We start from the raw sequence: 10,394 nt of genomic DNA on the forward strand, positions 1-10,394 counted from the left end.
CCACTCTCTCCCATAGCCCACCAGGTGGCTCAGCTTTCTTAGGTGGCCAAGCACATATAAGAGCTCTGGGCCTCTTGCAGGAGAGCCAGACCCTTGGCATACCTGGGCACACCTGGCAGCAAGCCCTGCCCTTCAACAGCAGGCACAGAGGCTGCCTTCCTGTCTTTGGGTCTGGTCATCTCCCACTTCAGCCATGCCAGGGTGAGGAGGACACAGTGGCTGGCTAGACTAGCTACTTTGGCCTGGAGAATTCCCTGCCTCTTCCATGACATCTACCAAACAGCTACTGTTTTTCTCTTCGGCTCGGCTCCATGACACCTCCCTGGGCAAACCTTCCTTGTGGTCACCACCCTAGACACCTGTGACCATAGTCACCTTTGACCCCTGCTGGCCTCTTGGCTGTGCCATCCACAGCCAGACACTGGGGACCTGTCAGTTATCTTGTATGTTTATTATCCATTCCTAGGGCACCCCTGGGTCCCCAACACAGGGTACAGACATTTCTTAGCACCATGCCAGTCATGTTACAGGATGGGTGGCAGGGGCAGGAAGCAGTAACGTCATTGTCCTGTGAGTTGCCTTGGTCCGGTCTCTGTGTGATGTAGGTGGTTCTCTACGAATCCCACAGTCCAAGCCTGGGATGGGAACTTCTCCATTGTGAGCAGTCTTAGCTCCCAAGACCCTCCAGGGGTCTGTGTACTTGAGCAGTATGACCTGAAGAGGGACCCAGAGAGCTCATGTGTAGCCCCATACAAGTGACCTTCTCTGTGACCTTGGATTCTGGGGATTCCGATTGGGCAAAGGCCCAGGCCAGCAGGAGAGTGGCTGTCTGGAGCAGGCAGTGGGCCTCCAGCCTCTGTGGCTCTCAGACAGGATGTACAAACTGGTAGACGAGGCGCTGAGAGATGTCAGGTTTGCGAATGATCCCCTTCTTGTAATACTGGCGAATGGAGCGACTTAGCTTATCATAGTTCATGGCCGGCCGGTTCTTACGCAGGCCCCACAGCCGCGCCACCTGTGCGGAGTCCTCAATTTTGAAGATGCCTAGGGGAAAGGAGCGTGGGAAGAGAGGAGGGGCGTGTGGAGGTCGAGGGAAGGAGAGAGACAAGATCCGTGGGTCACTTTGGGGGAAGCGTAAGGGATACATGCTGGGAGCCTCTCCAGCCCTAGGCTCGGGACAGGCCGTGAGAGGCAGCAAACATCTTTCTTCCTTTCTTTCTTTTGGAGACAGGGTCTCTCTACATAGCCTTGGCTGCTCTGGGACACTGGGATTAAAGGCATGTGCAAACGCATTCAATAATTTCACTTTTATTACTGGTTGAAATTCCAGCTTAGTGTTAGATTGAATGCAGGCTGAGTACCCCTAGTCTGAAATTTGGGGTGAGAACCGCATCAGAGTTTAAGAGTTTTAGGATTTAGGACTATTTGACAGACTTTCCTGGCCAGAAGTCCATGATGCTGGTCTGAAGAGTTTGCATTTAGGGAGCATTTAGGAATTTTGTATTAAAGGTCAGGCAACCTACATCATGAAAGTGAAATTCACTTGTTTTTTAAATATTTTGATTCTGGACCGAGAACATTTAATATATACAGGGTTCACATTGTGTCTCTGGTAGACACCATGAGTCTCTCTAGGTTGAAACTATGATTTTTCTTTTGATTTTTTTATACTCATTTACTTATTGTTCATGACTATGTGAAAATGTGCCCTGGTGTACACACATGTCAGAAGACAATTTGCAGGAACTGTTTCCCTTTCCATCCGGCGGGATTGAACTCAGGTCTTCAGGCTTGGTGGCAAGTGCCTGCCCGAACTGAGCTGTCTCACCGGCCCCCAAAACATGATGTTTTATGGTTTTTAAGATTTGATAAAGGTTTATTATTTCATGTGGATGAATGTTTTGCTTGTGTGTGTATGAGTGCGCGCCTGGTGCCCGCAGAGGTCAGAGTGGGGGCATCAGATTCTTGGTGCTGGAGTTAGAGTTGAGGACAGCACATGGTGCTGGGAACCTCGGCCCTCTCAAAGACCAAAAATACTTTTCAAAAATTTTTATCATGGCCAGGCGTTGGTGGTGCATGCCTTTAATCCCAGCACCTGGGAGGCAGAGGCAGGCGGATCTCTGTGAGTTAGAGACCAGCCTGGTCTCCAGAGCGAGTGCCAGGATAGGCTCCAAAGCCACACAGAGAAACCCTGTCTCGAAAAACCAAAAATAAATAAATAAATAAAAATAAAAAATTATCATGTATACAGTGCTCTGCCGGCATGTATGGCTGCACCCCAGAAGAGGGCACCAGATCTCATTACAGATGGTTGTGAGCCACCGGGTGGTTGCTGGGAATTGAACTCAGGACCTCCGCTGAGCCATCTCTCCAGTCCTGTCCCCCCACCCCCATCCCCCGCCTCTGTGCTCTTTTGTGGTTTTTTTTTTTTTTTGAGATAAGATCTCTCTATGTAGACAGGGGTGGTGTAAAATTCACGGCCAGGCTCTGCCTCCCTAGCGCTGGCCTTAAAGGCCTGTGCCCCCCCACGCCCTTCTCTCAAGTTCGCACTGTGCTCCAGGCACGGTGAGGCGCTGAAGGAGTCTCAGTACAGGGGGAAGTCTGGTGAAGCCAACGAGGATACCAAGAGCACCCTAAACCTCAAAATCCTTGAAGTTGCAGGGGTGTGGATCTCTGGGCACATTTGGCCCAGGGTGAAGGTGGAGTCAGTCGAGGCCACACCCCCAGCGCCCCTCCCGGATGGGGCCACGCCCCAATCAGAGCCCTGCGCCCATTGCCCGTCGCACCTCTGCCTACCAGAGGCCCCGCCCCCTTGCCCCCTCTCCCAGCTGTTGCTCCACCCCACAGAAACCCCGCTTTGCCTCCCCTCCCCACCCTGCCCCTGGGACAGAAGCCCCGCCCCTCCGGGCAGGATGAAGGATGGACGTGTGGGCGGGTTGTACCTTTCTCCTTGTTGAGCCAGCGGATGAAGCGGCCGTAGCTGTGGGGCTTGAGCAGCAGCTCTTTGAGGAACTGCCACAGGTGGATGGGCTGCCCTGAGCATGACGAGTCCACCTCGCCCTCTGTCCAGCCCTCCTCGCTGGTGGAGGCTGCAAGCCAGGGGGCAGCGTGAGTGGCAGCCGCGACCACCCACTCTCCCGGGCAGCCTCCCTCAGCCCCACCAGGCCTTCCTGCGCCTGCCCGGCTCACCGCAGTAGTGAAGGGCCCCGGGCGAGGTCCTCTCCTTCATCCAGGCCGCTGTGGGACAAGGAGGGGAGGTCGGATGACACCTGTGCCCGGGGGCCCACAGCTCCCTGCCTCCCGCCCCTCTAGGGTCCCAAGGTACTAACAAGGGGTGGGGATGTCAGAGCTGCGGCTCACTGCACGCCTCCATGTGGAGGGGCTTCCCTTTCCTCACTGTGAAATGGGACAGGGACCTCCCTTGCGGCTGTGGCTAGGTGGCAGGCGCCGAGGCCTGGCTTTTGCATCAGGCCTTCCCCTCCAGTGAGCCAGGCGGCCACCCGCTCTGCCCACTGCTAGGCCATCAGCCGGGGACAAAAGCCCTTCTGCTCAGGTCACATTCACTGGTCAGGTGCCTGGGTCGGGGCAGACAGTGACCGCTCACAGCGTCACCTGAGTGGGCCCTGTCCCCCATTCATCCCAGACCTCTAAGGCAAGGGGCCTTGACCCAATGAGCACTTGTAGCATCCTCCACAGTGCCGATGAGAGAGACACAGGTGTGCCCACACTCTTGTAGAAGTCAGAGGGCAATTTGGGAGAGTTCATTCTCTCCTATCATGCAGATCCCAGGGATCGAACTCAAGTTGTCAGGCCTGGAGGCAAGCACCTTTATCCACTGAGCCGCCCTTCGTCAATAAAACATAAAGCTAACCTTAAGAAGGGTTTTCCCTTTAAAAGGGAGAGTAAGAACCGGGCACCGGGTGCCTGCCTGTGATCTCCGCATAATGGCCTGGAGCTAGCAGGGACTTGGCCCGAGCTGTCTCATCTCTCACCTGACTTCCAGATGTCCAGGTGGGCATGCAGCACGTCTCCACCCAAGGGTGCACGCTGACGGAACTGCTCCTCCGTCATGGCGCACAGCTCCTTGCCGCCCAGCTCCTGGAAGGCCTTGCCTGCTGGAGGCAGCCGGTACTGGTGCTCTGTCCACAGCAACCACTTCTGCACGTTACCAGGGCTCCAGTCCCCAGGGTCTGGGCAAGAGACAGCATCCTAGCTGGGACAGTTTGTGAGCAGCACCCAACACCCATGTGGGGCTTTGTGTCCAGGACCCTGAGCTCCTAAGCCTTGAGGGGCCCTGTGGTGGCAGGCATTCCACAAAAAAGGAAGTGAGAAGGAAAAGCCACCGCCCTAGCACAAGCTCGCTGCCTCTGTAACCCGTCACGTTCAGGTGTCTGTCTGTCCAGCCTCCCACAGGGCCTTTCTGGAGACCCTAGCTCTGAAGGGGACACTGACATTCAACCACAAACAGCCAGATACCACTTGCCATCCACATTCTTTTCAAGGAGAAAACCCACCCGGGAACCCTTCCATCCTGGAATTTTAGAAAAGGGGAAACTGAGGCACATGGGGGGTGCATCCCTTGTCCAATGCTTTGCACACAGCTGGGCTCATAGCAGCTGCCCCAAATGGCTATGGATCAGCGGAGGGTAGAGAATGGATTCACCAGCTATGTGTCCCCTGGGAAGCTGCTCTCAGGGGCACACAGCTGGAACCAGACTGGGTCACAGTGGCAGTGAGGCCTCCAGGGGAACACTGGTTCAAGCCAGTGTCCCAGCTGAGTGACCTGAAAGCCAGACAGCTCCCACTTCATAAAGCCATTTTCTCCTTTGAGGTCAATGCAATTTGTTTCTGTCCCCATTGTTCTGAGAGCATAGCCCTCCCAAGCAGGTACAGGGGACGAGGTACTGTGGGAGAGCCAGCCTCCTGGGGTAGGGCTCTCTGGAGTGTGGGAAAGTGGAGACAGGAGCTGCCTTGGATGGGGACACCACCTGGGGGCATCTAGCAGAAGGGGGTGGGGGCAGGAGCTGGCTGTGAGGGAAAGAGAAGCCCCTCCTTCCCATGGGAAAGCTGCAGGATGGAGCCAGGACTTCACTTCCCCAGCCGTACCACTCCTCATCAGAGTCCTCCCCATCAGTTGACAGTTTAATGACATCTCATCATGCCAGCTCCATAGACAGAGGGACCTCTATGTCCTGCTGACTGCCTAGTATCCTGTCCCTGAAGGGTGAAGGCTGAAGTCACGTCCAGTGCTGTCTAGGAACTGGGGTACACAAGTCCTTTAGAGGGTACACACAGAAAGTGAGGTAGGGACAAACATACTCTCGGAACTTCAGATGGCAAACCTAGCATGGCAGCAAGACAATGGGGAAGCGAGGGTGGGATGTGGGATATACAATCTCAACAGAGGACCCGCTGTCTCATGAGGACGCAGTCACCTAAGACCCAAAGAAGGCCAGGGAAGGGCTAAGGAGTTATCTACAGGAAAACATTCTAGGCTGAAGGACCAGCCAGAGCAAAGGAGACCGGAGAGGGGAGCTGAGTCTCAGAAAAGGCAGGAAGCCGGGTGACAGGACAGAGCATGGACTCTCTTGTCCGCTAAGAGAGGGCAGGTACGGTTGGGCATGGCCCTGGCTCTAGCTGCTGTGTGTCTCTGCTGCCCAAGGTGATCAGAGTCCATCTAGCAGATCCCCGCCCCGCCTGTGTCCCGTGTGGAGGTGGGCGGGAGGGAGGGTCTCACCTGCTGTGATGTTGAGCAGTTTGCATGCTGTCTCAATGTCCTTCAGGACCTCGCCCACCACCATGGACTGCACCTGCTCTAGCGAGTGTTCGTCCAGGCTGCCCCCAGATGCCTGGCTGTCGATGACCGGACACTGCTCAGGCTCCTCCAGCAGCTCCTCCCTGGCACTGGCCGCGGGTACCTTGGCTACCCAGCTGCCGTCCTCGGGGTACATGTTAAAGTAGGAGAGGTAGAAGGCAGACAGGCCCTGCTCAGGGGTGGCCGGTGGGCTGGGGCTCCATTCCCGCTTCTCAGGGCCCACTGCTCCCTCCTCTGACTTCTCCACACCTGTCCGCAGCGCTACATCTGGGGACAGCAGCAGGCAACCGGGGGACGCATTGCTCAGGCCTGGGCTGGCACTGCCCATGCTGCTGCTGAGGCTCACGGCTGCGTCTGCAGAAATGGAGGAGGAAGGAAAGTGGGTCTCATGGCTGCCCTGGCTCTGCGGGGGCCACTAAGCTGGCTTCAAGACTCGGGGCTCAGCAGGCAGTGGGCTGGGCCTGGAGAGGCCTGGGGGCTTCTGGGTCACTGGGCAGTGAGCACAGGGCTGGCTGGAAGATGATAAGGTGGAGGTGTGGGCAAAATGGGGCATGGGCAGGTGGAGGGGCAAATTTTTTAAGGTCTTAAGTAGCACAGGCTACTTAAGCACAGACCATCTGGTCCTCCGGCCTCCTGGAATTCCCAAGTGCTGGAATTGCAAGTGCACAGCACACAGGGCTGTGGGGAGGACCAGGGCGCTTTGATCGTCTCTGGTCATGCTCTAGGACCCACTGTGTGCTGACTTTTGCCTCTGCAGGGGGAAAGGGAAAGGTCCAGACTGGAAGAGTCCTACAGGTCAAGAAATGCCTTCCTGTTCTCTCAGACTAGCAGAACTTGACAAATGGAACTGAGATGAATTTCAGCTCTCTCTCTCTCTCTCTCTCTCTCTCTCTCTCTCTCTCTCTCTCTCTCTCCCCCTCCTTGCTCAATGCCCCCCTTGCTTGGTGCCCAGCCCCGCCTTGCTCAGTGCCCAGCCTTTCCCTTCCCCACTCTCCAGAACAGCCCTGCAGGCTCTGGCAGGGACAGAAAGCCAACAAAGGAGGAGAAGGTGTTGCCTCTGGTTCCAGCTTTTCCTTTCAAAGAATCCTTTAAGTGACAAGGAAGAAAAGGTTTGGGTGGGTGGGGTGGGCAGGGGCGGGGCGGGGGGGTCTGGAGCTTCGGGGGACAGAGGGCAGGCCTGGATTAATTTCAAGTCCCTTCTGTGCAAACATGTGTGTGTGCCATGGGCCCTTGGTGTTTACCGAGGCAGTGTCCACAGCCTGCTCTGTTCCTGAGTCCCCACCCTGGCCTGTGCTCACACCCTATACCCCAGGTGGTAGCCCCACCCCAGGAGAGCCTTCTCCAGTCTCCATCTCTCCTCGTTCACCCCTCAGTGGCCCTTCTGGCCCCATCCACATCCCCAGCAGCCCCACGCCTGCCACGTTAGGAGAGTCCCTGCCAGCTCCCCGGGCCCCGTGCCCAGCTGCCAGCCTTTCCAAGAGGCAGAACTCGATTCTCTGTGGCCTTATGTTTGCCTGGCCTCAGCCACAGGTGTGTGTGTGTGTGTGTGTGTGTGTGTGTGTGTGTGTGTGTGTGTGTGTGTGTGTAAGGTGTTGGGGTCCAGGCACTGTCGCAAGCAGGGCCAGTGGGGCCAGTGCTGGCCTGGGTACTCTGTAATGCCTCCTCATTCTTACTTCACCGGGTGAGTAGGCTTCACAGCCCTGGCACCCATACCCTCCCCAGGGGGAGGCAGCCCACACTTTCTTCCTACCCCTAATTTACTGGTGGGACAGTCAAGTCCAAAGGAAGCCTTCTGGACCCTTCCCCAGCAGACTCCAGCCTCCCTTCTCTCTCTTTCCCGACGCCCAGAGCTCCCGACTGAACGATGGACCATGTATGCAGCAGAGGAAGGGGCTCCCTGATGCCTGGGGCTGGTGGCTAGGCTAAATGACTGGCTACCTGTACCTCTGGCCCCTCATGGCTGAGGCTGGGCTGAGGCAGGAGAAAAGGGTGTCACAGAGAACACACATGCCAGCGTGTCCACACACACTGTGCTGAATAGTTTTATGTCAACTTGACACAAGCTAAAGTCATCTGAGAGGAGGGAGCCTCAATTGAGAAAATGCCTCCTTAAGATCCAGCTGTAGGCTGGGCATTGGTGGCGCACACCTTTAATCCCAGCACTTGGGAGGCAGAGGCAGGCAGATCTCTGTGAGTTTGAGACCACCCTGGTCTTCAGAGTGAGTGCCAGGATAGGCTCCAAAGCTGCACAGAGAAACTCTGTCTCGGAAAACAAAAAACAAAAAACAAAAAAAAAAAACAGATCCAGCTATAGAGCATTTTCTTAGTGAATGATGAGGGACAGTCACCACTGTGGGTGGTGTCATTCCTAGGCTGGTGGTTCTGGGTTCTATAAAGAAGAAGGCTGAGCAAGCCTAGGAGAGCAAGCCAGGAAGCAGCACCCTCCATGACCTCTGCATCAGCTCCTGCTCCAGGTTCCTGCCTTCTGTGGGTTCCTGTCCTGACTTCCTTCCCAGGTTGCTTTCATCATAGCAATAGTCACCCTAATAGGACAGCCACCTACAGCCTGGATTCGTGGACAGGGTCTCCCTTCATAGATGAAGATGGCCAGGCTCAGGAGAGTGTAACCTGCCTGTGTGTGGGCTCTGATCCTTGGATCACAGTCGCTTTAAGGCACCTGCTCTGGTCACCTCCCTCTTCTGGGGTGTCCTGCCCACCTCTTGATTGGGTCCCTTCAGCCTCCAAGGTTCATCGTCTGCTCCTGGCTGCTCATCCCAGCCCCCTGTCAAGTTCATTTCCTTCCAACACCTTTTATCAGCCTTCTCTGTTCAAGAACCTGGCAATCAGGGCTTCTTCTGCTGGACTGGCCCCGTGGGCTGGGATGCAGCTGAGTTGGTAGAGTGCTTGCTTGGCATGGGCAAAGCCCTGGGCTCCGTTTCTAGAGCTGTGTAGATGAAACGCAGAATGGTGGCCAGAACCGCCAGTTTGCCTGTTCTCCTCCTCACATCCAGGCTCGAATAAAGCTGACATTCCTTGCCTTGTTCCTTGCAGTGGACATAGTCACCGTATTTTCTCCCTACATTACTGTCCTTTTTCCCAAGACGCTATTTCTTTCGAATCCCAGCTCCCTAAGACCCCACCCCCATGGAGCCCTTCTGATGTCTCCCTTTCTGATGGCCCATCGGTGACTGGCAACTTAGCCTGGGTCTAAATCCTCAAAAAGCCATCGGCCTATGGGAATATGAAGACTTGGGGAGGCTGAAGCTCAGTGAGTGGCCTCAGGGAGGGACCCAAAGGCTCACTGAAGAATCAGGCCCTAATCAGAGACCTGCTACAGACCTAAGCCCCCAAAACAAGCCTGAGGGCTGCCACTGCTGGCATGTTGGACACAGGCTACTCTCTCAGCTGCCCAGGGCGACAGTCTCCTGAGTGATGCCTCTAGGTTCCAAACCTCCAGTTGATCTTGGGGGTAAAACCACGTGTCTGGATTAAGGCTCAGTGGGTCTGGCTTGATCTTGCCACAGAAGCCCCGGCTGCCTCTCCAGACAAAAGAAGGCTTGGTGACAGCTGGTGCAGGCCGTCAGGAGGCAGGGCAATGTCAGAGGTTTAGTGGATAGGGCTTCAGAGATTGGAGTCCGTCCCTCAGCGCCTCCTGTCCCCCAGGAAGGTAAGTGAGGGGAAGTTACAGAGAGACACTGAGTGGAGCTGTTTCTTGGTACCTTGTTCCCTTTGACTTCTGTTTATATCCAGTACTTCGTCGTCAGGGAGTGAAGTTGCCCAGGAGGCCCTCATGAAATGCCTGATGGCCGTGTGTTGGGAGCCCCTGTCCTCTATGTCCTGTGGGGCACCTCCTTCCAGACCCAGCCTCCTAGGGTCTGGTGGAGCATGAAAATGCCTTGGGCCACCCTGTGTCCTGAGATCCAATCCTAGTGGCCCAGATCCCAGGACCCAGCTTCAGGCCCCAGGAAAGCACTTCTGAGGGACATCAAGTGAGAGAGGTGGCAAGTTAGTCACTGTAACCCCCTGCTCAGCCTCTGGTGGCTTCACTACAAGAGGTCTGGCCCCTGCTGTTGGCTACTCCCCAAGCCCTCCCAACCTCTGAACCCCTTATATAGACTAGAGACAGAGTATGGGGCAAGACTGGGACCTGGTGAAGAGCGCCAGAGAGTGGGTAGGTAGGTCCCTCACACCTGCACCCCAATACCTACCAGATTGTCAGCACCTTGGAGAGAGTCGGACCAGGTCAGGCTCCGAGCCTCAGGTTTGCCATTTCTCTGACCTCCCCTCTGCAGGCTCAGCTCTCCCCTGGCCTGCCACTCCCCTGCCTACCTCTGCCGTTCAAGTCCTCCTTCCTGGAACCCATTAGCTTTACTACATCCCTTCAGGGGAGCTGGGCTCAGTCTCCTCACCACCAGTCCTGCAGTGCCAGGGGCGCTGGCCTAGCTCCACCAAACAGACCACCACTGTGCCAGCGTAGTCTGAGGTTGTTTTGGGCTACATGGGACCTTGTCCTTAAAAAGCAAGAGAGAAATAGGAGGAGAGGAGGGAGGTACCTGAGTGTCCCTAATTGTCCCTGGAA

General features: G+C 55.9%; 1 protein-coding gene across 1 annotated transcript in view; it reads right to left on the bottom strand.

The window, feature by feature from the left end:
* Positions 1-435: 435 nt before the first annotated feature.
* Spdef (SAM pointed domain containing ETS transcription factor) overlaps positions 436-10,394 on the bottom strand; it is an 18,234-nt gene continuing 8,275 nt past the window's right edge. Inside the window, exons 3-7 of the mRNA XM_027389013.2 lie at positions 5,738-6,169; positions 3,993-4,190; positions 3,190-3,237; positions 2,943-3,089; positions 436-1,044 (exon numbers count right to left, since the gene is read on the bottom strand). Coding sequence (XP_027244814.1) covers positions 866-1,044; positions 2,943-3,089; positions 3,190-3,237; positions 3,993-4,190; positions 5,738-6,143 — 978 coding nt within the window. The 5' untranslated portion in view covers positions 6,144-6,169 and the 3' untranslated portion in view covers positions 436-865. The remainder of the gene's footprint in view (positions 1,045-2,942; positions 3,090-3,189; positions 3,238-3,992; positions 4,191-5,737; positions 6,170-10,394) is intronic.

The sequence above is a fragment of the Cricetulus griseus genome (assembly GCF_003668045.3).
Source record: "Cricetulus griseus strain 17A/GY chromosome 1 unlocalized genomic scaffold, alternate assembly CriGri-PICRH-1.0 chr1_0, whole genome shotgun sequence".
Classification (NCBI taxonomy): domain Eukaryota; kingdom Metazoa; phylum Chordata; class Mammalia; order Rodentia; family Cricetidae; genus Cricetulus; species Cricetulus griseus.